The 27,595-nt window shown below is 42.4% G+C and overlaps 1 protein-coding gene across 7 annotated transcripts in view; it reads left to right on the top strand.

The window, feature by feature from the left end:
• Positions 1–27,595, top strand: part of RARB (retinoic acid receptor beta) — a 527,110-nt gene that overhangs the window by 486,486 nt on the left and 13,029 nt on the right. For all 7 annotated transcript variants that reach the window (XM_061587702.1, XM_061587698.1, XM_061587700.1 and 4 more), the window contains 2 exons: positions 18,443–18,647; positions 20,502–20,660. In XM_061587702.1, the coding sequence (XP_061443686.1) occupies positions 18,443–18,647; positions 20,502–20,660 (364 nt within the window). The remainder of the gene's footprint in view (positions 1–18,442; positions 18,648–20,501; positions 20,661–27,595) is intronic.

Genomic DNA, 27,595 nt, shown 5'->3' with positions numbered 1-27,595 from the left:
GCCCATGCAATTTCACACAACATCTTGGGGAGGAGAATATTAGCTGCTCTGACCTTTTTTCTTCTCATTTTGTCACAAGCTGTTGTGAACTGTCCGTCCTGTATGACACTGATGTAAGGGTGAAGAGAGCACAGTGGAGAAGGAGAGGGAGAGTGGACACCAGCCTAAAGTTCCCAAGATCCACCTCTCATTGTTCCTTTTTCTTCCATTCAGACTGGCCTGTCTTTTTATTGTGTGTGGTCTCATCACAAGACAGAGCCATTTATTACTGATTGCAAGCCTGCCGTGGTTAGCGCTGTTATGATAAGACATACTTAACTTCTTCTTACCCCGGAAAGGCATACTGTAATTTATAAAACATGACATGGTCTTGAGCATTTCCATCACAGTGTTATGAGAAGGGAGCTGAACTACATTGAAGAGGGCAAATGATTTAACAAACGGTTAATATATTATTGGTGGTGGTGTCTTTTTTTTTTTAAGTTCAGTGAGAGTTTACATAGTTTAACTTCCCTCCAAGTCTTCACTCTTAAGATGCCTGCCTTCTATTTTCAGCCTGTCATTTCCCAGGAATGTTTCTCAGCTGCCAAACACAATTGTTTGTAATTCTGTTTGCACCCTCCTTATCCCTGTAAAGATTTGCTTGGCTTTGTAGGTTGGGCGCGGCATCCCATGGCACACTTGAGTCATTTTAAACTCTGGACTTGATGGTCTTCACATCCTTCTCTCCTCACACCACCCTCCGCTTACATTCAATGATAATGTGCACTGCATCTCTTACTTTACAATGTGATAAGCCATCCATCCTGCATCCAGGGGCTCTCCTGCTCATTCTGTTGGACATCTGCCCCAAGTCCTGCCTTATAATTTACCAGATGACTTTGCTGGTAGCACACATTGCCAGATGTGTGAAGCATGTGCTTCTCTTCTTCCTGCTTATGGCCCATTGTCATCACAATGAGGCATGTTCATATGTTAGGGGACTGAAGTGTGGTGGTTTTTCATGTATAGAAGACACTATCTTATAGCGATGGGTTGGTCTAGATTAAGGATAAGGAATTGGAGGCTCCATGCCCCAAATTTAGCCCCCCAATCCTTCCCATATAGGCCCTGATCCTAAGGTACCCTTTCCTGCTACACTTAATTATGATTCACTAATACACAAAAAACCTTGCGATTTAAGAATGTACCTATAGCCCACAGATATTTCTACCAAACTTTAAAAAGCAGGGAAATTGGGCAGCTATAGTGAATGCACCAGGGGAGCAGGAGACCTGACCTCCTCTCTGAGATATTGGACTGCCCTACAAAGTTCTCAAAATGCAAACACAATTTGGGTTGGTCTTTCACAGTCCAATCCACTTGCTGTGTAGCTTGGAAGAATTTGGTAACATGTGCCTCTGAGCATATGGTGAGTGGTGGCAACACCTGCCATCTCCAAAGATGGAGAATTATGTTTTTGTATGTTTGCTGGTGTTCTTCTTACTTTGCTTCTTTCCTGTGTTACTAATGTTTCTACAGAGAATCTAAACCAGAAAATTTCCCCCCTCCTTATTCATCCTAGAAATCTGTGTCAAATGTGTTTTTATTAATTTCAAAGCTTTTTTATTGGTCATTGTCATGTGATGGTGAAGACAGCCTTTTGTGTTTTATATTGGAGGTTATGTTCTATTTCTATTTTGGGTGCATTAACAGTTGAATCTGAAACTGCAGTTTGATGTAAAATCAGAGTGATCACAATATGTTGCTACTTCAGCAATGACTCTAGCTGTTGGAAAAAAGAGGATGCATGTTTTCAGCCTGCTGTGTTTAAACCACTTTATTTAGGGCAAGGTGTTCACGATCAATTAAAAACATAAAGCACATCTAGAATTTTGCTAGAATATATTTCACCTTCCACTGTCTTGTGCAAATTGAGATACTTCTGAGGTCCACTGGAGACTATTTTGCAGAAGTCAGTGCCATTATTCCACAATTATGTTTGGAGTTTTTTTTAGTATAAATTTTGCAAAGTGTTGCTGTACTTCATATATTCATAGAAACAAAAGCAAAAGAAAATGATTTCCTATAGGAAACTTCACTAAAATTGCAAAGGAAATCAGACATATTTAAAGTGACCATCTCAACTATATCAACTGTCTTAATAATGTTGCTTTCTCCCGGCTAAAACAAGATCAGCACAGGATGTATCTTTTTTCTATTATTTGGGCTGATTACAGGTGTTGCCACCACTCACCATATGCTCAGAGGCACATGTTACCAAATTCTTCCCAGCTACACAGCAAGTGGATTGGACTGTGAAAGACCAACCCAAATTGTGTTTGCATTTTGAGAACTTTGTAGGGCAGTACAATATCTCAAAGAGGAGTTCAGGTCTCCTGCTCCCCTGGTCCATTCACTATAGCTGCCTGTGATGCTTCCTTCCCTGGCTCTCCCTGTCAGGTTCCTACCTGCTCGTGGTTACTGCCTGTCTCTAGGCACCACCAGGGACTCCACCAGTCCGGACCGCTCTCTCTTATGATTTCTCTCCCCGCTCTAGCACAGATCTCAACAGATCCCCCTGCTAGGCAACCACCAGTAACGTCCCAATACTAGTATTCCCAGAGACTCTGAATACTGGTATTGTTATTCTCTTCACCACTGCCACCATTTGTTACAGTTCCCCTTCAGCCTTGGTCATTACCTTACCCTCCCTTCTGGTCTGTGAAACCCCAGCCAAGGATCAGGCCTTTGGTAAACCAAATTAAGTATTTATTACAGATAACAAAGCTAACAAGATTAACAAGATTTCTTCTTAAGGCACATAAGCATATGGTTTTACTCAATACTAATCCGAACTCCACCTCCCTCCTTCTTCACGCTCTCCTGGCAAACAACTCTCTCAAACCCCACCAAGCAATCCACTCTTTCTCTTCTCCCCCCTATTCCACAATTTACCACCTCACATTCACCCAGATTTACCTGTCATCCTTTCATTTATACTGTCAGCCATTTTAAACATTCAGCCAATCATCAAGCATTCTATTGCCCATTCACTCCCCCTCCTCTTTCACTACTTACCATGTATACTCTAAACAACCAGCACTTACCATATATACGCTAATATATAGGAACATCACATTTCCCCCCCCCTTAAACAACGGCAGAGTATTATTCCTGTTCCAGGATTTATACGTCGCGTTAACAAATAAAAATCTCTATGGGGAAAATGTCTTTCTTTGTTCCTCTGTCTGGTCACGTCACTGCAGTCCCAGCCACTTGCCTGGAAAGTCCATCGGCCAGTACATTGTCCTTGCCTTTTATGAACTGGAAGTCCACTTGATAGTCCTGTAGGGCCCAGGACCACCTCTGCAGCATAGTGTTATGGTTTTTCATAGTCTGCAACCATAACAAGGCCCGATGATCTGTAGTCACTGTGAATCTTCGTCCCCACACGTATGGGCGCAACTTGTTCAGTCCCCACACGACCGCTAGGCACTCCTTCTGGACCGACGAATAGTTTTTCTCCCTCAGCGTCAGCTTGCGACTCAGGTATGCCACTGGATGTCTGGTGCCTTCTCTCTCCTGCAGCAAGACGACTCCCAGCGCGAGGTCTGACGCATCTGTAGCCACGATGAATGGTTGCTCATAGTCTGGTGCTATTAATATGGGTCCTTGGCACAAGGCTTGCTTCAGCAGATCAAAAGCCTTCTGACATTCATCCGTCCATACCACACGCTCAGAACACTTCTTTGTTAATTCATGCAAGGGGGTTGCTATTTCCCCAAAATTTCTCACAAACTTCCTATAAAATCCAGCCACACCCAGAAATGCCCTTACTTGTTTTTTGGTTAAGGGGATCGGCCACGCTTGTATTGCCTCCACCTTGCTCCATAAGGGGGTGATTTTCCCACTCCCCACCTTATGTCCTAAATAGATTACTTCCTTTAGTCCAAACTGGCATTTCTTAGCTTTTATTGTGAGGCCTGCTTTTCTTAAGGCCTCCAATACTGTTGTCAGGTGTTGGACATGCTCAGGCACCGACTTGCTAAAAATGGCCACGTCATCGATATAGGCCACTGCAAAATCTGACATGCCTCGCAACACAGTATTGATTAGCCTCTGAAATGAACTTGGTGAGTTCCTTAGTCCCATGGGTAAGGTCACAAACTCATATAACCCATCTGGTGTACTGAAGGCAGTTTTGGCTCTGGATTGCTCGTCTAGTTCCATTTGCCAAAATCCTTTACAGAAATCTAATGTAGAGATAATGGTTGCTGCCCCCAATAACTCTAACATAGCGTCTACCCTAGGCTTAGGATACGCATCTGGGACAGTAATTTTATTGATTAGCCGATAATCAATGCAAAACATTGTCGTTCCATCTTTTTTCGGAACCAAGACAATACTTGAGGCCCAGGGACTGATGGATTCCCTGATCACTCCTAATTCCAGCATATCTTCCACCTCCTTTCTGATCTCATTCAAAACTTTCCCATTCACACGGTACGGAACAGATCTGATTGGGGCATGATCTCCAGTATCTTTTTTTTTTTTTTTTCAATAATTTTTATTCAAATTTTCATAAAACATACAAGACGAAATCATAAAACATACAAAGACAAAAAACAAAATCAAAAATAGTTAAACAAAAAAAAAAAAATATAAAAAATAAAAATAAAAATAAAAAATAAAAAATAAAGAGTAAAATATTGACTTCCCATTTGTCAAAGATCAGATCAGTTATAAGTCTATAATATATAACAATCCTGTCTCTTAAGTCATATTATAAAATCACTTTCCTCCAATAGTTATCTTACTTAATCATCAAATCTCATAAACATTACTTTATTCTTTCCACAAAAAGTCAAAGAGAGGTTTCAATTCTTTAAGAAATATATCTATCAATTTTTTTTTTCCAGATAAGCATATCGATTAATCCATCTCATTACTAATTATGATAATCTTATTGTCATAACCATAGTAAAAATAAACATTTCAATTAATCCATCACATCAGAATCTGTTAGGTTCAGTAATTTCAGTAGCCATTATTCTATTATCCCTATTAGTTCCATTTTCCATCTTCCATCTTCAGTAGTCTTGTTAAGTCCAGTAATTTCGGTATCCAATCTTCCATTATCAGTATTCCATAATAATCTTGCTGTCAAAGCCATAGTCATATAGTAAGAGTCTGATGGGAATTACCTCTATCCCAAATATTTTCTTGCCATCCATTCTGAATAGGTTGCTGAAATACTGCTGTAAAATCATATCTCTGTTCTTTTTTTCAAAATACACTGGGTCATCTCTTGAAAGTCTTTCCATTGTCACATGGCTGCAGTTAATTCCATAGATTTTCTCTATATTGGGCTCCATCACATCATTCCAGTCCAGAAGATTATCCATGCCATTGATAACTTTATCTCTAGGATCTTCATTAATTTCTTCAGAGATAACATTGAGTTCCAAACAATAGATTTTATTTCTAAAGTCCATAGACTCCAAATCTTTTTCCTGTTCCACGTTTGTTCCAATCTCCGGGGTCTCCTCTCTCACAGGGACCCCTGTTCCAGTCTCCAGGGTCTCCTCTCTCACAGGGACCCCTGTTCCAGTCTCCAGGGTCTCCTCTCTCACAAGGACCCCTATGTCTTTAATCTCCTGTGTCTCCAAACAATAGATTTTATTTCTAAAGTCCATAGACTCCAAATCTTTTTCCTGTTCCACGTTTGTTCCAATCTCCGGGGTCTCCTCTCTCACAGGGACCCCTTCCAGGGTCACCTCTCTCACAGGGACCCCTATATCTTTAATCTCCTGCGTCATTTTACTCAATTCAATTTTCAGCTCCTTACAACCCTGTCGCAGGTTTTGTTTCGTTATCTCAATCTCATCCATTATTTTCTGAAACATAGTTATTTCCAGATTCTCAGCCACTTTCTTAATTGCCATTTTAAAAGAAAAATATAGGAAAACCACTTCTTATTTCAGCAACAATTGGGTTAATACTCCAAACTTGGTGACATCACAGTATAAACAAAGCAGACAGCCTTATCTCTCCATAGTTAAGTAAACAAAATGCAGTTCCCAGGATCGAAACAATTAATGGCAGTCGTCAGGAAACAGATTCGTCAAAAAAAAATAGACCAAAAAGAGAGTAGTCTCAGACAATATAATATTCTTCAAAATAAAAATCTGGAATAGAAATCCCTCTTCTGTGTATATCTTTAGAATGCAAATCCAGGACAGCTTTTTGCAACAAAAACAGAGATAAGCTATTAATTAGTGCGTAGCAGAGAGAAGTTATGGCTCCCCAGTGAGATGTCAAAAACCGATCAATCTGGCAAATCTCTTTTAAACAGCAACAATTTAAGTCAAATAAAAGAAAAATATAGAAAGAAGGGTGCTTGCCTGTTAGTGCGTTCTCTCTTAGAAGATAAGGTGAACGTTCGCTTTATCAGATAGAGCTTGCTGTTGAAAATCCGTCCCACCTTCGTCGGCTGGACCTCGTCCCATAAATTAATGAGATCTGGTCGTCCCAACAAAAATAGGCTTTGAGGTTAATCTCTTCGTTTCTCCCTACCCGGGAGAAGTTTAATCAGTCAAAAAAAAAGAAAAAACTGACTGATATATCTGAATAAGCTTCTTTTGAGGCAGGAGCCCGTCTCAAAAGCAGGCACAGGCTAAGTCACCCTTCCCGGAAGTCGGGCATGATCTCCAGTATCAATGGAATGTATAACTATACTGATTCGGCCAGGTTTGTTGCTAAAGAGATTCCTATAGGTTTTCAAAACTCTCAGAATCTCTTCTTTTACTTCCTCCTTCACCTCCTCTGACCATTCCACTTGATCTACCCCTCCTTTGTCTTTGCTTTCCTGTACCAAATCTGGAAGTTCAGGCCCACTTCCCTCAGGGAATAAGGTAACTTGCAACACCTTTGCATCCCTGGTATGGTAAGGCTTTAACATATTTACATGAACCACTTTGCTTTTGTTTAATTGGTCTGTGGTGGTTACATATGTCACTGTGTCAAGCCTTTCTCTGATGGTATATGGTCCTTCCCAGTTAGCCTGTAATTTGTCATGTTTCCTGGGTATGAACGCCATAACCATATCTCCCACCTCATACACACGTTCTCTGGCTGTTCTGTCATACCAGTAACTTTGCTTCTCCTGTGCATGACTCAAATTCTCTTTCACCACTTCCATCATTTGTTTCACTGGTTCACATTCATCCTTTCTCTCATCGGGCATCCACAGTCTATATAAAATCCCATTCTCACACACAACTTGATTCCTCAGTTTGTCAGTGAAAGGGATCTGTTGGGTCAGCGCTTGTTCCTTTATCTGCTTCAGACTTATATCTTTATGCAGCTCTTCCCTGAATTGATCTGCTTCTTCCCCAGAGACCACTTGATACAGTTTGTCTTCTTCAGCAGGCCTGCTAGTGGTTGCTATGGTGACCTGAGGCTGGTTAACAGATTCCACCCTGTTTGTTTCAGCCCCCCTTAATATGGCTTCTTTTTCTCTGCCAATTTGCTGTCTGGTCACTACATATATTTTCCCCTGTGCCCCCATAACATATCTTCCCAGTATTACTGGTTCTTGTTGCTGGGCATTAATACCAACTTTATATTGGCCCTTTCGGCCTCTCCATTCCATTTTCACTAGGGCCACAGGCAAACTCTCTGGTTGACCCCTCACTCCTTGGATAGTCACTGTTTCCTGAGGTAATATTTCTTCAGATTTTATTAAATCTGGCCTCAGTAACGTCTGAGCGGCACCAGTGTCAAGCAATGCCCAATAATTTGCCCCTTGTACACTCACTTCCTCTCTCAGACTTGAATCAAGGTCTGTTACTTCTGTCCAGTTTATCTGGCAAAACTGAACCTTTTTCGCTGCTTCTAAAGCCTTGGGCTCTGTTTTCACTGCCCTTGTCTGAGCAGGATTACTAATGGGGTTGGCAACCTCACATTGAAAACGTAGGTGCCCCGGTCTACCACATTTGTAGCATAATTTCTCCTCACTTTTAGGGTACACAGATCCACTCTGGGGTGTCCTGTGCCCTTCAGATTTTAATGGAGGACTCACTCGCTGTGGTACCACATCCCTTCTGCCAGCACTATATGGTCTGGGTTTAAACTCTCTTGATGTTTTCCCCACCCAGCCAGTTCTATTGGAGGCGAAGTGATCCGCCAACTCTGTGGCCTCCTGCACAGATGTAGGGGAACGGTCTTTGACCAGGAGCCTTATTTCTGGTGGTAACTGATGGTATAATTGATCCAGTATCATGAGGCTTTTCACCTCTTCCACTGACTGAGCTTTGGCACTACTCATCCACTTTCCAAATATATCCATCAACTTTGCTCCCAGTTCCACAAAAGACCTCCCTGTCTGTATCTGGCAGTTTCTGAAAAGCTTTCTAAAATAATCAGGCCCCAGTCTGAATCTTTTAAACACTGCTTCTTTGAATTCAGCATAGGTGACGGGCCTGTCTGAGGGGAAATATTGGTATACCTCAGCCAATTCCCCTTTAATCAGATTTGATAAATACTGCATGTATTTATCTTCAGGTAGCCCCCACAACTGAGCTGCTTTTTCAAAGGTGCTGAGGTAAATTTGAGGATCTTGACCAGGCTCATAGACAGCAAAGTCCTTTGGAGTAATTTTTATTTTTGCTCCATCTCTGTCTTTCCTTGTCTCCTCAGAGTGAAATTTCTCTCTATCAAATTTTAACTTTTCTACTTGTAATTCAGCATCCAATGCTCGTTGCTTCTCCCTCTCCTCAAACCCCAATCTCATTCTCTCAGCTTCCAACTCCCTCTGCTTGTCTTTTTCCTCAGCTTCCATCCTCAATCTCTCAGCTTCCATCTTCAATCTCTCAGCTTCCAACTCCCTCTGCTTGTCTTTTTCCTCAGCCTCCCTCTTAACTTCTCTCTCAAGTACTCTATATAAGCGGGATTGCTTAAATATCCTTCTGGGGTCTCTTCCCTGACAGGTTGTTTTTGCTGGGCAGTAGCAAATCCTATAAGTGCTACCCTCAATTCATCTACCCCTTTACCCTCGTGAGGTAAATTGAATGTTATGCACTTCTCCACCAGCTCCTCTCTTTTCATTTTTATGTATTCAGCCATGGTGTTTGAGTTCACTCACTCTTTGCCACACACTCTTTGCCAGTCACTCTCACAAGAAATCTTGTTATTTCTGTTTGCCACACCACTGTATCTGGATTCTCTGTTGTTCGTATCTGGATTCTCTGTTGTTCGTATCCCACCGCTACTGACACCACGTGTGATGCTTCCTTCCCTGGCTCTCCCTGTCAGGTTCCTACCTGCTCATGGTTACTGCCTGTCTCTAGGCACCACCAGGGACTCCACCTGTCCGGACCGCTCTCTCTTATGATTTCTCTCCCCGCTCTAGCACAGATCTCAACAGATCCCCCTGCTAGGCAACCACCAGTAACGTCCCAATACTAGTATTCCCAGAGACTCTGAATACTGGTATTGTTATTCTCTTCACCGCTGCCACCATTTGTTACAGTTCCCCTTCAGCCTTGGTCATTACCTTACTCTCCCTTCTGGTCTGTGAAACCCCAGCCAAGGATCAGGCCTTTGGTAAACCAAATTAAGTATTTATTACAGATAACAAAGCTAACAAGATTAACAAGATTTCTTCTTAAGGCATATAAGCATATGGTTTTACTCAATACTAATCCGAACTCCACCTCCCTCCTTCTTCACGCTCTCCTGGCAAACAACTCTCTCAAACCCCACCAAGCAATCCACTCTTTCTCTTCTCCCCCCTATTCCACAATTTACCACCTCACATTCACCCAGATTTACCTGTCATCCTTTCATTTATACTGTCAGCCATTTTAAACATTCAGCCAATCATCAAGCATTCTATTGCCCATTCACTCCCCCTCCTCTTTCACTACTTACCATGTATACTCTAAACAACCAGCACTTACCATATATACACTAATATATAGGAACATCACACTGCCCAATTTTCCTGCTTTTTAAAGTTTGGTAGAAATATCTGTGGGCTATAGGTACATTCTTAAACCGCAAGGTTTTTTGCCTATTAGTGAATTTCCTTGCTTTTTAATCCGGGAGGTAAGAAATGGGATCCTGCGCAAGTTTGCTGAGAATGTATTGATCATTTGCATGCTTATTGAGTTAAGTGGGATTTACACACACACACATGGCAATCATGCTTAGGATAGGTGAAACTGACCACAGGGGATGGGGAAGGGAGGAGGGGGAGGAGGGAGGGGTGGAAAGGCAGAGGGGAGGACTGGGATGGGAGCAGGCAGGAGGGGGAGGGGAGAAGAAGGACGGATGTGGTCATTTGCATGTTTATTGAGTTCAGTGGGATTTACTCCCGTGCAATCATGCTTACGATAGGTAAAACTGACTGGGGGGGATGGAGGGATGGACTGGGCAGGGGAGGCGGAAGAAGGAAGAGGGCAGGGGAGGAGAAAGGGAGAGGAAAGGGGAAGGAGGGAAAAGGTAGGTCTGATCATTTGTATGATTATTGAGTTGAATCGGATATACTCCTATGCAATCATAATTAGGATAGGTAAAACTGACCAGGCTGGGCCTGGCAACTAAGATGTCTTCTGTATCTTTCAAAGTTGGGCTGGGGGAAGGGAGAATTCTACCTTGTGGTTTTTCCCATTAGAGTTGCAAGAACACCTGCACTTGGCTGACTTTCTCTTCTCCTAAAGATACAGGATCAGTCTCAGGCCCTAACCTGGCAGCCCTACCTCCCACCCAAATTTAAAACAAAGCTGTCCCTGGCCCCATCCACACCAGGCCTTTGGACAATCATTATTTATTTATCTATTTATTTAGTGTATTTATATACCGCCCCATAGCCGAAGCTCTCTGGGCACTTTAAAATAACTAAAAACATTAAAAACAAATATACAAATTTAAAAACACATCTTTTAAAAACAGTTTAAAAGAATTTATCATGGCTTCTCTCAAAGCCATGGCTCAAAGCCAATCATGGCTTTTCTCAAAGAATCCTGGGAAGTGTAGTTAGTGAAGGGTGCTGAGAGTTGCTAGGAGACGCCTTGTTCCCCTCACAGACCTTCAATCAGAGTGGCTGACTGTTAACCATTCTCTCAGTGGAATAGCAGTATCCTCTCAGCACCCTTCACAAACTACACTTCCCAGGATTCTTTGAGGGAAGCCATGACTGTCTGAAGTGAAATCAAGTCTGGTGTAGGTGTGGCCCTCTTATTAGCCAAGCCCAGCAGCTGTGAGGCCTTTAGAACACTGACAGTTGGTCCTTACTGAGCATGCCCCGTGTTATAATAGGCTTCCAGCCAAAATTTATTAAATTAATTAAAAATCAACCAGGCATTTTTTTTTAACTTTTAAACTGCAGTAGATGAAGGTCAGAGTATGGGGTAAAGTCAGTATTAGGATTACAGGTACTCTGTGAACATGGCTGATTTTTAATGAATTTCAACAGATTATGAGAACTGGCAGAAAAAAGTCCAAAATGGCTCTGAGGTTTTTCTCTCTCTTTTTACACTTTGAACTGTCTATTCTCTGTGACTGTTTTGTGTATCGCCATGAAAATTGACAAGGTTGTTAAGCAAGCGTTTCTGAGTTCAGAACTATAAGTTTTGTAAGGTTTTGTTTTGAAATGAGCTTATGGGAAGCATCAGAATGGCATGTGGGGGTATTTTCCATTTAACATTGCGGAATGTGAAAAATCCATGCTGGCTATAGTATACAGCAACACATATTGGAGAGAACTTTATGAAGAGCGTGGAAACATCACACTAGTGCAGAATGCTGCAGCCAGATTGCTAAGGTGGTACAAAAGATGGGTGAAAGAGAAATGAAACAGCTGATTTTCCAGTGCACTAATGTAAATGTTCTTCCTCAACAGTATTGTGTCTTATCTCAATTTGGCTTATTAGCCAAACTTGGAGAATGCACCTGTTTCATGGTCAGTTTTGGAGAAAGCTGGAAAATACTGAATTTATAATGCATAGTTTAGCAGTAGAGAAGTGTTTCCTGAGAAGAACATTTCTGTTAGAAACATTAGAAATAATAATAATAATAATAATAATATAGATTTGCATTTTGCTTTTGAACTGGAATCCTCAAAGCAGCTCACAATTCCTAAAATGCAGCAAAGGATTACAAACATGCACTTAAAATAAAACATGTTATCTTCACCTCTCTGTCCAGGATTTAATAAACCCACTTTCAGTATAAAACCAGATTAAAATCTTAGTATAAAATCAATAAAATCATACCACATTTTCTAAATCCGGAAGCTTGAATCAGTGCACACATTAAAACTGCCAGCTAAATCAGCTGAGAACAAGCATTAATTTCTTCCTTCAGGCATCAAATTTGAGAAAAGGGGAAGTGTATTTACATCAAAACTAACCATTAATTTGCAACCTGGTCATGATGGCAGTAGTTCTGTGTATAAGTACAAGGAAGTAAACTGGGGAGAGGGGGAAGGCCTGCAGTTGCAGGCCCCTTTAAAACCAGACCCTCCCCTATTACTGCATGACTGGTAATGGTGGTGGTTCAGGTGTAGACACACATAATTGCTCCTATCACATCTATTTTTGGCTGTGAATCTGCTGTGGCTAGGGATGGAAAGATCTGTCAGTTATGGTTCTCTCAGTTTCACATATTTCCAGTCTTAAATTCAGGTCTCCCTTTTCTGTAGCAGTCTGCAATATTTTTAAAAACGCCATGAAAATTCTGCAGCATTTGAGTGTGAATTTCTCCTAATCTAATTTTTGTATGCAATTTTGACTAATGTACACATTTTTACAAGCAGTTTCTTCTAATATAATGCATTTCTGTATGTTATTGTCACTTTTATGCTTTCTTTCCTAATATGTGCATTTTTGCAAACATTGGTTGGTTGCAAAATTTGGATAAGTGCAAATTTCAAAGGATGGCTGTCTTTTGGTTGTCATACCGTTTCAGAAGCTGCAAACTGGAAAGATTCGGCTTGATATGTGAACTGAATTTCTCCTCCATCCCTAGCTGTGCTGCTTCTTCGTAAAAGAGCAACAGCAAATGTGAAGATAATAGCCCTCTTCATACCACTTAAGCATGTAGAACGGGAGCTCATGACTGTGCAGTTAGCCCCACCTCCAAAGTCACAATGCTTCCTCTGCTGTCTTTTCTGTTGTCACGTTCAGGAGAATGTCTGCAGCAGGGAGCCTACCCCTGCATTTTGGGCCTTTTTGCAAGGCTACTCCTGGCAGGAGAACTGCCAGCGTTAGCTTCCCACTCCACTGGTGCAGCAGACCCCCCTCCGCAGTAGCAGAGTTCTCCGCATCCATGTAGGCCAGTGGAGCCTGTCAGAGGGTTACCCGAACCCTTTGCAGCAGCAGGGCTCAGAATTGCACAGAAAATGTACTTAAACTAGAGTGGATTAAAAGCCAGATTAGTCAAAAGATTTGTCCTCATTGGCAACAATTGCCAGCTCTACATATTACAGCCTTTTGCCTCTTTTTGCAAAAAGAGAAAAACAAGGGCAAAGCAGCCAGCGAAAACACTTCCTAGTGGACCTCAACATGCCTTTTCCCTCCCCAGTTTCCTCTCTACTCTGCCTGCCATCCGTTGCCAGGCACAGATGAAAACAACTGAGACAGCTCTGATGTTAGTCAGCCCCCAAGTATGTGAGATCCTTAAAGGAAGGCTTTCAGTTGCCTTAGAAATAATTAAATTTTTCCCTCTGTTGAGCTACATTTGTATAAACCATATTTCCGTTGCTTACTAATGCACCTTTAAAGCAAAGCTGACTGCTTGTGCTGGAAGTAAGCCCTGATGGAGTGTGATTTGCAGAGCAAAGAATGTGAACTGTGGCCAGCTAATAATCTCTTTGGGTTGGGTGGGGATTAATGACGAAAACAAATAGTGGGAAGCTTTGAAACTGTATTTCAGCTTGTGCCTCATCATCGAGTATTATTGGGTGCACTTTTCTGGAGTTTGGTTTTCCATGCTCCACTATTCATAAATAATTCAACCAGAAACCATCCTGTTTGCCCTTTTCTCATAAAACCAGATTATGGTCAACAGTTGTGGCAAGGGTAAAATCAGAGAAAGGATCTTGCCTCGGAATATGTCGCTTTGTCACTGGCAATATTCTATGTAACCCAATGAGACCACATTCTTCCCAAGTAGCAACAAGAGGCAGATCACTTTCCCTGAATGCAGGCTGTTCTGGGTGACTCTGAGAAGGGTCCCTTGTACTTGCGACACACATTGCTTTTCTCCTTTTGGGCACAACTATGAAGAAAACCCGTTCAAATGTACCCTTTCTTTCTCCCATAACAGTCCAGCCAAGAAATAAATGACCCACCTCCCCTGTTCTTTTGTTTTGTCATATCTCTGGAAAATCAGCATGAAGCTGAGCTTGGAATGATGCCCCAGCACAATGGTCATACCCAATTGTGAGGAAGGTTTAAAACATGTATTCGATAGTGAGCCACCTTGAAAAACATGGATAAGAACATAAGAAGAGCTCTGCTGTATCTGAAGGCTCATCTCGTCCAGCATTCTGTTCTCTGTTGAGAGGTATACTGCCTCTGACAGTGGATGGAGAACATAGCCATCATGGCTAGTAACCATTCCCCCATGAATTTGTCTAATCTGAAAATCTATGAAGAAACTCTGAAAATGGTTAAAGAGAGAACGAAAGCAAAAGGAGACAGAAACACAGCTAGAACCTTAAATGCAACTATACAGCGACTTGTACGTAGGGACAAAAAGAACTATTACAATAGTTTTTGTACGGAAATAGAAGAGGACAACAAAAAGGGTAGAACAAGAGCCCTATTCCAAAGTTTAGAGAAATTAAAGGGAAATCTAAACCAAGAGTAGGGATGTTTAATAATCAACAGGGGAACATACTGACTGACCTAGATGAAATAAAAGGGAGATGGAAGCAATACACGGAAGAACTCTATAAAAGAGATACAAAGATGGCAGATTCATTCATGGAGGAACCAGAAATTTTAGAATGTGAGGTGAAGGCTGCTCTTAAAGTACTTGGAAGAAACAAATCACCAGGAACAGATGGGATACCAATAAAGTTGCTACAAGCTACTGAGACTGAATCTGTCCAAATGTTGACAAAAAATTGTCAACAAATACGGAAAACTAAACAATGGCCCACAGACTAGAAGTGTTCAATATACATCCCAATTCCAAAGAAAGGGGATCCCAGGGAATGCAGTAATTATTTAACTATTGCCTTAATATCCTGTGCAAGTAAAATAATTCTCAAGATTCTACAACAAAGGCTCCTACCATATGTGGAGCGAGAAATGCCAGATGTCCAAGCTGGATTTAGAAAGGGAAGAGGCACCAGACATATCGCAAACATACGTTGGATAATGGAACAGACCAAGGAATTTCAGAAGGAAATCACCCTGTGCTTTATAGATTACAGCAAAGCCTTTGATTGTGCAGATTATGAAAAACTATGGAGTGCCTTAATAGAAATGGGGAGTGCCACAGCATCTAATTGTCCTGATGCGCAACCTGTACTCTGGACAAGAGGCTACTGTAAGGACAGAATATGGAGAAACCAATTGGTTCCTCATCAGAAAGGATGTGAGACAGGGGTGTATTTTATCACCCTATTTGTTTAATCTATATGCAGAACATATCATACGGAAAGCGGGATTGGACCAAGATGAAAAAGGTATGAAAATTGGAGGAAGAAATATCAATAATTTAAGATATGCAGATACCATATGATACCATACTACTAGCAGAAACCAGTAATGATTTGAAACAAATGCTGATGAAAGTTAAAGAGGAAAGCACAAAGCAGGACTACAGCTGAGTGTCAAGAAGACTAAAGTAATGGCAACAGAAGATTTATGTAACTTTAAAGTTGACAATGAGGACATTGAACTTGTCAAGGGTTATCAATACCTTGGCACAGTCATTAACCAAAATGGAGACAATAGTCAAGAAATCAGAAGAAGGCTAGGACTGGGGAGGGCATCTGTGAGAGAACTAGAAAAGGTCCTCAAATGCAAAGATGTATCACTGAACACTAAAGTCAGGGTCATTCAGACCATGGTATTTCCGATCTCTATGTATGGATGTGAAAGTTGGACAGTGAAAAAAGCGGATAAGAGAAAAATCAACTCCTTTGAAATGTGGTGCTGGAGGAGAGCTTTGCGCATACCATGGGCAGTGAAAAAGACAAATAATTGGGTGTTAGAAGAAATTAAACCAGAACTATCCCCAGAAGCTAAAATGACTGAACTAAGGTTATCATACTTTGGACACATAATGAGAAAACAGGATTCACTAGAAAAGACAATAATGCTGGGAAAAACAACAGGGAGTAGAAAAAGAGGAAGGCCAAAGAAGAGATGGATTGATTCCATAAAGGAAGCCACAGACCTGAACTTACAAGATCTGAGGGGTAGTTCATGACAGATGCTCTTGGAGGTTGCTGATTCATAGGGTCGCCATAAGTCGTAATCGACTCGAAGGCACATAACAAGTTGCTGGCCATTACTACATCCTGTGGCAACAAATTCCATGTGGTCTTTTTCAAAGTTCTTTCACTTAGCTAAGGCAAGATATCCGTTTATATATGCAAATAATGAAGAGAGGAGAGGCAGAGTTGGCCTCCTCCTGTTACCTACTGTGCCTAACTCTGTGTTGGTCCATCAAAGCTTGGACTGTCTTTTGGGATGTGTCACTTTATTTCTAAAATCTGTTAACAAAGCCTGAGCCACTTGTTCTCCCATTTTCTGGGGATAAGAGAAAGAGATAAATACAAATGGCTTCTTCCTGTGTCCTCTGGTGCTTGGGTGCTAAGCTGAAAGCAGAAGAATAATCCAAGTTCTGTTTATTTGACATGGCTTGCACTGTACAAATCCTGTCGAGAGGTTGTGAGCATTTGAGGCGGGTGCTTGCAAAAGTAAACACCCTTGCTCAAATAGCACCCAGGTCCATGCTTACCTCAGTCCTGTGAGCTGCCACTGTCGTCCTCTATCCCAAGACTGAGAAACTTCCCTTGGGCAGGTGAAATGAAGTGGTGGTGGTGGTGCTGCTGAGTTTCTTCAGCTTCTTTTCCTGACAGGGACATAAGACTACAAATCCCAGAATTCCCAGCCTTTTGACTGGGGATTCTGGAACTGGTCATCTCAGTCCCAGTCCCTTATGGCAGCAGATCTCCTGGATTTCACACTGGGGTCTCTCCCTGTCAGTGTAGATAATACTGTGCTTGATGGACCAATGTACTGACTCAGTGTAAGGCATCTTCCTATGTTCTTATGCCCCAACATTAATTTGGTGGGTTATTGGGGGGAGGGAAGGAGGGGGTCTGTAGCAGTGGCAGCGGCTGTTCTGCAAGTGCTCTTCATTCTTGTGAGGAATGCTTGCAAAGGCTTTGGAGCATTCAATTTGAACCCTGTTGGGGGTGAATAGCAGGACATTTGTACATCTCTCTTGTGGAATGCAGGAGCCCTTTTTACCCTGTCCCCATCACATAACACAACTCCTGCAATGTGGGTTGCTGCATCATGCTGTGTTCACTACCACCAACAGTATGAACCGATGGAAGTGTAGAGGTTCAATGACAAATCATTATTTACAATTTATACAGCACCATCAAAGTATGTGGTGCTTTATGTGCAATAGATGCACATAAACCTTCAGAGTAACTGCCTGGAAATCCCCTGAGTGAGACAAATAGTTTCTTCGGGTGGCCTTAGTCTGGTGGGCATCACCCAGGGAAATCATATCACAGCATTGCCATGACCACGGTGGGAATTTTTTGGAAATATGGGATTTAGTTGGGAGGTTGCAGATGGGAGGAAAATAATCCTGAATTTAAGCTGGGTGTGAATTTCTGTATATTCAAAGAATGATATCTCTATAGTGCTATACACCTTGCTGGTGTTGTTATTAGTCTTCCTTGTAAAAATTGCCACTTACAAGGTAAAAGTGTTGAGGGGGATCTGAGAAAACAACAGGAACTAAACGTGTGCACTGTAGATTCAGGACAGAATCTAGCCAGTCTAACTCCTATTGGGACTCTCCCATTGGGAGATACTGGCTGCAATCATCTTCAAACTTCCTTTAGAGCAGATGTCACTGAACCACAACTTCCACTAGCCCTAGCAAGCATGGCCAACACCTACTGAACTCATTAGTCTTTCTTAAACAGGCATAGGATTGGCTGCGCAATCTGTGCTTAATCTTCATACTAAAAACAATGGGATATAAAACATAACTTTGGCTCGAATTGGCCCCAGAGCTGTAGAGTTCCCAAGGAGGCAGTCTGTGATGTGGTCCAACCCATAGGCTGAGACAATAGAGAAAAATACAGCCACTACATCTGCCTTTGAAGAGCACACCTAAATAACTGGAATCTTTTCCTCTAATTTAAAAGTTCATAACTAAACGTTTTTTTCTCCCCCCTTCCCTCCAGATCCTTAGAATTTGCACAAGATACACGCCCGAACAAGACACAATGACGTTTTCTGACGGCCTTACACTGAACCGAACTCAGATGCATAATGCTGGATTTGGTCCCCTGACTGATCTTGTGTTCACGTTTGCCAACCAGCTCCTGCCCCTGGAAATGGATGACACGGAAACTGGCCTGCTTAGTGCCATCTGCTTAATCTGTGGAGGTATGCGCAGATCACGGAGGCTTGGGCTGTGGAGTGAAAAGAAGAGACTTGCATTGCACTGACCTTTCCCAGTGGTCTGCTTTGTCTTTCCCTATGCTGAAACAGGCACAGGAGAGAGGAACGGAGGAAGCTGCCGTATAGCAAGTCAGACCTTTGGACTATCTATCTCAGAACTGTCTGCACTGACTGTCAATGGCTCTCCGAGGTTTCAGGCAGGGTTTTCTCCCAATCCTATCTAGAGATGCCGTGGACAGCTGGGCCTTCTGCAGGCAAGGCAGGTGCTCTACCACTGAGCTACAGGGAGATCGCAGGTTAAGCAAGTACGATATCTTCAGGGCTTATCAGAGTTTGTTTAGATGTGAAATGTTTCCCAGGAAACATTTCTCCTGAACTTCCCAGGCCAAATACTGGGAATATGATCCCTGTACCTAATGTCCTTAGGCCCAGGACTCACAGGAATACTATTCATTTTATGAGATGATCAAAGCTCCCCATTTCAGCTGAATATCAATGAATTAAAGACATTGTTTAAAATATGAATGCATGTCAAAGGCTGTGAGGGCTGTAATCCTCAACATACTCATAGGAAGCAAGTTCTGTTAAACTCCATGGTGCTTGCTTCTAAGTAAACAGTGTCTGAGGGAAGATATTTATACTTCAAAGGTAAATTCCTTCACTCCTTTACTTTGAAAATCACCTTTCCTTTCACAATGCTGTTAGCCTAAGCCACTGCTATACCTGAGAGTTGTTAGGAGACCCCTATTCCCCTCACAGAGCTACAATTCTCAGAGTGGTTTAACAGTCAATCCATCTTCCCAGGGAACTCTGGGAATTGTAGTTCTATGAAGGCAATAAGAGGCTCCTAACAACTCTCAGCACCCTTAACAAACTACAGTTCCTGAGGAAAAATAGTGGCGTTTGGATAGGGGTGGGGAATGGGTGGCCTTTCCCTCAGAAATGCCTCTGTGAATGACTCTACATTGTAGTGTCCTGTTGCCAAGATGGGACTTTGAGGGGAAACAAAATGGCCATTGTGGCCAGAGGTTGTCCTTTCATCTCTGCTGCTGCCAGTGCAAAACAAGCTGCAAAAGAGGAGAGGAAATCTTGGACTGAATTTAGGTGTGCTGGGGAGGCGAAAGTTTGAACTTTTCTTCCAGCCCTCTGTTTCTGGACTATGCCCATGCCAAGGGATTTTGACATTATTCCCAGTATACACATTATATTAAAATACTAATGGAGTAGTAGTAGTGGTGTCATCATCAAATCCTACATTACAGTTAAATAGTCATACAGTTGCATGAACCCTAACAAAGTCCCTTGAAATCCCTACAGATATTTCATCTGACCAAGACAATCCAAATACACCTCACCTGTTGCTTTAAGCAAAATTTAAAGGCAAATGTATTAAACAGGAAGCATTGGTGACAGTTTTCAGTCTTTTAAGATTTTTTTAAAGGCTCTTACCTCAGTGTTTTGCTGACACCTGCTGGTACACAGACATAATAGCACTGCTCTGGTATTATGAAATAAAACAACCAGATCATATAAACAGAAGAATTTTACAATTTTTGAGTTGATTTTCATTTTACAAATTAAAAAAGGTTTACATTACACTTCATTGCTGGTTTCTTAAGTAAACACAAATTTTTACATTTGGCAGTGCAGTTGTCCATTTGGAGAGAAGCAGAAAATATTTTCTACAGTAGTATGTAAATATTTTGCCATTGCAAGTTTACTTAGGAACAACCCAGAAAGTTGTGCAGGGTGTCACCATGTGAGATTGGAACTGGAGATAGGCAGAATTTGTTCACTATAATTTGAATGCTGGCATTAAAATTTGTATATTTCATCTAGACCGCCAGGACCTCGAAGAACCAGCAAAAGTAGATGAACTACAGGAGCCATTGCTGGAAGCTCTCAAAATTTACATCAGAAAAAGAAGACCCACCAAGCCTCATATGTTTCCAAAGATCTTAATGAAAATCACAGATCTACGTAGTATCAGTGCGAAAGGTAAGCTAGACTGCTATGGTGCCCTTCACACAGGGTTGGGATTTGGTTTTTGTGTAGTAGAAAGAGCTGGAAACTAGAATATTTGCCTTAAAATAACTAAAGGCTGAGATCTCCCTCTTAATGCTTTGGTTTGGTAGGAAAATATTGATGCTGTAAATCCAAAAAAGGAAATTATACAGGGCCCTGAGTCAAAAAGGAAATTATACAGGGCCCTGAGTCAAAAAGGAAGTTATCCAGGGCCCTGAGCTCTTGAGTCATGTGACCAGTAGTATAGTGGCAAATTCAGAAGTGCAGGGTCCCTTCATGTTAGTCATAGCCGCTCCCCTCCCCCTTTTTTCTTGCAAGGTTACAAATGAGCTTGTTAATGCCTTCTCCCACAACAGATGTTCCTAGGAGCTAATAAGCATGAAATGGGAGAGTGTTAGCTACTAAAAAGACTCTTCTCAGTGGCTAACTCATCTCCTTTCACTCTGATTGGCTCCAATCACCAGGAAAGATCAAGCAAGCATGTTAGAAGATTCTTCTCAGTGGCTAAGACACTCCCCTTTCATGCTGATTGGCTCACAGGATGCTGGCAACATTGGGACTCTGCTCCTAAAAAAGTAAAGAGTCTAAGATCTCCCAAGACACTGGATGACTATACCCCTGCATGAATTTGATTTGTCTTGCCATTCAAGCATCATTGTCATCCTTTTTATTTGTATGCTGCCTTTCCACAAAAAATTGTGCTCAAAGCAGCTTACAACAAAGTAAACAATTCCAAAACAATTTCATAATAACAAAAATAATGAAGCAGCAATAAAACAGTAACATAACAAATATCACAGCAAACACAAAAAGCCTTTTCAATACTGTAAATATAACATTACAACCATTAGCAGGCAACATTACACTACTTAGCAAATAGCAAAAATAAAAGGAAATTAGACAGTTCAACTTTGCTCCTAGAGACACCCCACCCATGTTGTTGCTCACAGTCCCGCTCCTGCAGCAGCTTCTTAGAAGGCTTCGAAAGATAGGGAGTGGAGGCGTAGCTAGAACCCACCCACCCCCAATGATGTTACTCATGATGGACTTGTTATATAATACTGTTTTCAGTGTAGAACAGGGTATGCCAACACCAGCACTGTGCATATTGCTGAAAATACATATCCTCAAGAACAGTCCCTTTAAATGCAGAACCATCTTCTTGAACAAAACTTTTCAGGTGATTCTAGCCCATTATTTCTAATTCTGTATTTGCTGCTGTCTTGCCTAATTTGCTGAAGTGCATCCAAATATTTAGTATTCAACTATTTATCCTGAGTTCAGATAATTTGTCAGTTGCCTGCTTTGGATGGGGTCAACCCCCTGAAAGAGCAGGTTCATAGTCTGGGGGTGCTCCTGGATCCATCCTTGTTGCTAGAGTCCCAGGTGACTCAGTGGCTAGGAGTGCCTTTTACCAGATTTGGCGGGTAAGACAGCTGCGGCCGTTTCTGGACCAGGATAGCCTGACCACTGTTGTCTATGCACTGATGACCTCCAGGCTGGATTACTGTAATGCACTCTATGTGAGGCTGCCTTTGAGGTTAGTCTGGAAGCTGCAGCTGGTGCAAAATGAATCAGTGTGACTGCTCACTGCAGCAGGTATTGCCAACATTAGCTACTGGGCAAAGTTCAAGGTTGTGGTTTTGGTGTACAAAGCCTTATACAGCTGGGGACCAGGATACCTGAAAGATTGTCTTACCCCTTATATACCCAGTCAATCACTGTGCTGTGCAGGTGAGGGCCTCCTGCAGATACCGTCTTATCAGGAGGTCCATTCCACACAATGTAGGAAGCGGACTTTTAGTGTTGTGGCACCTATGCTTTTTTTAAAAGGTGTTTTTAAAGATGCATTGTTTTAATATGTTTTAAAAGATGGTTTAATATATTTTAAAGTCTGTTTTTAAGATATTTTAGAATGTTTTTAGTGTTTTGTTTGCCACCCTGGGCTCCTTCTGGGAGGGTGAGATATAAATTTAATAAATAACTATAGAATTACCCCCTAGCAGAAGCTAGCATAACATAGCCCCTAGTAAATGCTATCTCTTCCCACCCTCACTTCCACCATAAATGCTGAGAATTTGCACTTAACACATTTGCCTAGCAACAAAGCTTTGATGCTCGAGACAGGGACACAGCCAGTGTTTCCTAACATTAACTCATTCAGAGTTGTCCTTTGACTTTTGTGGCCTGCTTCTTTGGTTGAATTCTTTAAACTGCTCACAGAATCATTCTCCACTTAGTAAGAGACAGCATTGCTTTATCATCTCTAATTCTGTGAGAATCATAAAAGGTAGCAGAATATATTTAGGGTATTAACCTATTTTCAGGAATTTTTAACACCCCATTTCTATTCTCCTTTATTGCAGAGAAATTAACTGCCAACACCTGGCATCTGTGTTTGCCAGGCAACGTCAGCCTTTATCCCCTTGTTTTACAAGAAACCGCTTGCCTCTGATATAAAAGCCACCTTTGGTGTCTCAATGTTAGAGAAATAGAAGCAGTGTAAAATGCTATGTGAGGGCAGTTTATTCACTAACGAGATGATGGAGTGTCACATCCTAGGATTCTACCATCCCTTGTTGGAGCTGCTGTTCTTCTACAGAAACTCTTTGGAGGGTGCTTACAACTCTAATAATCTTGAACACAAGGCTAAACAATTTCTAGACAACACAGTTAAATCCCATTTCATTATGTCCATGAGTATGTCCTGTTCCTCGTGGCGATCACCTTGGCGAGAAGAATCTCAGAGTTGGGGGCACTGTCGTCGGCCCGCCATCTCTGTATTTTCCATAAGGACTCAGTGGTACATTTATAACAAACCACAATCCTATGCAGAATTAGAAGTCCCTCACACAAAACTCTGTACGATTCATGCATGTAATGGGTGTGATGCTTTTCAAGCTGAAAGTTTTAAGTGGTATGGATTTGAAATGTCTTAACTTGGAACCATTTACAAGTTAGCTATGTTAGCTTTGCAACCTGCTGAGATTTCTGTGAAAACATAACAAATCAAATTGTACACATAGGCTTCTCTCTCTAATAATTCCACTTTCTCATTCAGCAAAAGTGAATGAAAGTATCTTACTGATTCATTAGTTTTGTTGGTAAGCCAATTTATAAGAAGCTGTTAGGGGGTGATTATTGGATTTCTGGTAACTAATTGAACTTTCAACCTTCTAAAGTATTCTTAGGGATGGGCATGAATTCAGTTTTTGCAATGGTCTGCATATTCTTTGTCTTTATGGAGCAATTCTGCTTGCTCCAAACTTATAGTGGCTTTCCCCCATCCTCTAACGTCCCTCTAACGTCCCTCTAATATATTTGATTGATTTTACACACACAAGTACAGTTTCTCTTTTTCTGTCTCACTCTGGCACCCTCCTCCACTCAAATAATCCAATCACTGAAAGCTGCTTTCCTCCTTTCCTTGCCAAAAGGAAAACAGATGGTCACTACTTGCTAACGTGAAAATTGACCAGCCTTAGTCACAGTGGCGATCACTGCCACTTGATCATATTTTCTTTCAAATTATCAATATTTTAAAAGCAAATATTAGTACTTTGAAAGAAAACATTGATAAAGGAAAGCGGCTCTGCTGCCTCCTTCTCTGCTGTGACTGATGTCGGTCAGTTTTCATGTTAGTAAGCAGTGATTGTACCATTGGTATCACCTGAAGGGTGATCTTCTTAGGTAGTCCGACATCACGTGGGATATAGCGCCATCTAGCGTCCAAAGGCAAGAATGGATCGAAGTCAAGACCTGGGGCATCGAGCCCCTCCCACTCCAGTTCATTCGTGATGAGACCGAAGTGAGAGACATATCTGAAAAGACATAAAAGGCCAACGGGCCTAACAGCAAGGAAACAGTGTCCCAAAACATGACCCAAAAATCGCAAGCATATTAAACAGGTCCAAATTGGTCTTGACTTGGTAAAAAAGTTTAAATATTATAACACTGAAGAGTAATAAGTGGTAAGGTATCAAAAAAACCCAAATCCTCCAAAAAGGGAGGACCGTGATGTCAGACTACCTAAGAAAATCACCCTTCAGGTGATACCAATGTTACATTTTCCTTAGGTAGTCCGACATCACGTGGGATGTACCAAAGCAGCCCCTAATAGGGAGGGACCGCCTCTTGGCTACTTAGCAGAAATAACCTGTTGTAAAACCCGCCTCCCGAATGAGGCATCAGCAGAAGCGTAACGGTCTAATAATGTCTTATGAAAGAATTTGGGGTAGACCATACAGCCGCTCTGCAAATCTCTGCTAGAGGAGCATTGGTTGCGAAGGCAGCTGTAGTGGCAGCTGACCTAGTGGAATGTGCCGTTATGTTACGAGGCACTGGCAGCTGAAGGGACTCATAGGCCAATGCAATACAGGCACGCAACCAACAAGATAACGTAGAGCTAGATACCTTTTGCCTCAGAGTACGTGGGTGAAAGGATACAAATAAGGAATCCGTTGACCGTATGTCCTGGGTGCGAGACAGGTATGTCTTGAGGGCCCTCCGGACATCTAGCAAGTGCCAGGCCTTCTCGAGTGGATGAACAGGATCCGGACAGAACGAAGGCAAAACAATGTCTTGGTTACAGTGGAACGCCGAAATGATCTTGGGACAGAAGGAAGGATCTAGACATAGTATCACTGATTCCTTATGGAAAATACAGAGATGGCGGGCCGACGACAGTGCCCCCAACTCTGAGATTCTTCTCGCCAAGGTGATCGCCACGAGGAACAGGACTTTGAAGGCCAAAAGACGTAAAGGCACAGATCGAAGGGGCTCAAAAGGAGGGCGCTGCAGGGCTTGCAGGACCTTTGATAAACTCCACGAAGGAAAACGATGACAAACTGGTGGCGACAGTAGGACGGCCCCCTTCAAAAAACATTTGACCAGTGGGTGTGAACCCATAGGAATAGTAGGAGACGTGACGGAGAGAATAGATGAAATGGTGGCGGCGTAAGGTGTTAGGTTTCAGTCCCATTTTCAGGCCTCTGTAAAAATTGCAGTAGATGTTGAACCTTGGCCTGAGATGGTAGAATGTTTTGAGAGTCACGCCAACTAGCGAAGGTAGACCAGGTACTCTGGTAGACCCGAGAGGTCAATGTGATGCATCCTTCCCTGGCTCTCCCTGTCAGGTTCCTACCTGCGCGTGGCTACTGCCTGTCTCTAGGCACCACCAGGGACTCCACCAGTCCGGACCGCTCTCTCTTATGATTTCTCTCCCCGCTCCAGCACAGATCTCAACAGATCCCCCTGCTAGGCAACCACCAGTAATGTCCCAATACTAGTATTCCCAGAGACTCTGAATACTGGTATTGTTATTCTCTTCACCGCTGTCACCATTTGTTACAGTTCCCCTTCAGCCTTGGTCATTACCTTACCCTCCCTTCTGGTCTGTGAAACCCCAGCCAAGGATCAGGCCTTTGGTAAACCAAATTAAGTATTTATTACAGATAACAAAGCTAACAAGATTAACAAGATTTCTTCTTAAGGCACATAAGCATATGGTTTTACTCAATACTAATCCGAACTCCACCTCCCTCCTGGTAAACAACTCTCTAAACCCCACCAAGCAATCCACTCTTTCTCTTCTCCCCCCAGATTCCACAATTCACCACCTCACATTCACCCAGATTTACCTGTCATCCTTTCATTTATACTGTCAGCCATTTTAAACATTCAGCCAATCATCAAGCATTCTATTGCCCATTCACTCCCCCTCCTCTTTCACTACTTACCATGTATACTCTAAACAACCAGCACTTACCATATATACACTAATATATAGGAACATCACAGTCAACTGCTTTCGAGATGCGAGAATTGTGTCCACAACTTCCTTAGACAGTCCCGAATGAATCAAATGTCCGCGTTCAAATGCCATGCTGTCAGATTGAGCCATTCGGGATCTGGATGCCAAATCGGGCCCTGAGATAGAAGATCTGGTCTGAGTGGCAACCTCCAAGACTCCGTCACTGAAAGGGAGAGCAGGTCGGAGAACCACGGCCAACGAGGCCAGTACGGTGCTATCAGGATCAGATGGGCCCTTTTGCGTCGCAGTTTCCTGATGGTCCTGCCCAATAGCGGTATCGGGGGAAAAGCATATAGGAGGCCTGCTGGCCACTGAGTCAACAGTGCATCCATCGATTCCATGTCGTTGTCCAGATACCTGGAGAAGTAGCGAGGTAGCTGGTAATTGTGACTGGATGCAAACAGATCCACCGAGAGGATGCCAAACCGTCGTTGGATAAGGCTGAACACCATGGGGTATAGCTTCCATTCTCCCAGGATCACTTGTTGTCTGCTGAGCCAGTTGGCCGCAACGTTTAAAACATCTTGGAGATGTTCTGCTCTCAGTGAAAGTAGATGTATTTCGGCCCATTGGAAGAGTTGAGACGCTTCCGCCTGGAGGCACTGTGACCTGATGCCCCCTTGTCTGTTCAGATGTGATTTCACACAAGTATCGTCTGTGCAAATCAATACATGGTCCAGAAGGAACAAGGGTTGAAAATGCCAAAGAGCCAGATGGACCGCTCTTAGTTCCAGCCAGTTGATATTGTGACTTGCTTCCGTGTTGGACCACACTCCCTGAACATACTGGGAATTGCAATGGGCCCCCCATCCGGACAGACTGGCATCTGTGGTGAGTATGGTCCTGTCTGGTTCTTGGATGGGTTCCCAGTCTGAGATTTTTGGCCATAGCCCACCAATGGAAAGAGGTCCGCAGAGATGGGTGCAGGTGGACCGTACGGTGGTTGGACGTGGCAATGTCCTGTTGGAAAGGGAGTAAGGCCCACTGTAAGGGTCGAGTGTGATGCCGAGCCCATGGCATGATGTGAATGGTCGAGACAAACATTCCCAGAGCCCTTGCCAGAAGCATTAAGTCCACCCTCGAACGACATGCGAGG

This window comes from Rhineura floridana, chromosome 10 (assembly GCF_030035675.1).
Source record: "Rhineura floridana isolate rRhiFlo1 chromosome 10, rRhiFlo1.hap2, whole genome shotgun sequence".
In the NCBI taxonomy this organism is placed as follows: Eukaryota; Metazoa; Chordata; class Lepidosauria; order Squamata; family Rhineuridae; genus Rhineura; species Rhineura floridana.
This window is presented reverse-complemented; position numbering and strand designations above follow the sequence as displayed.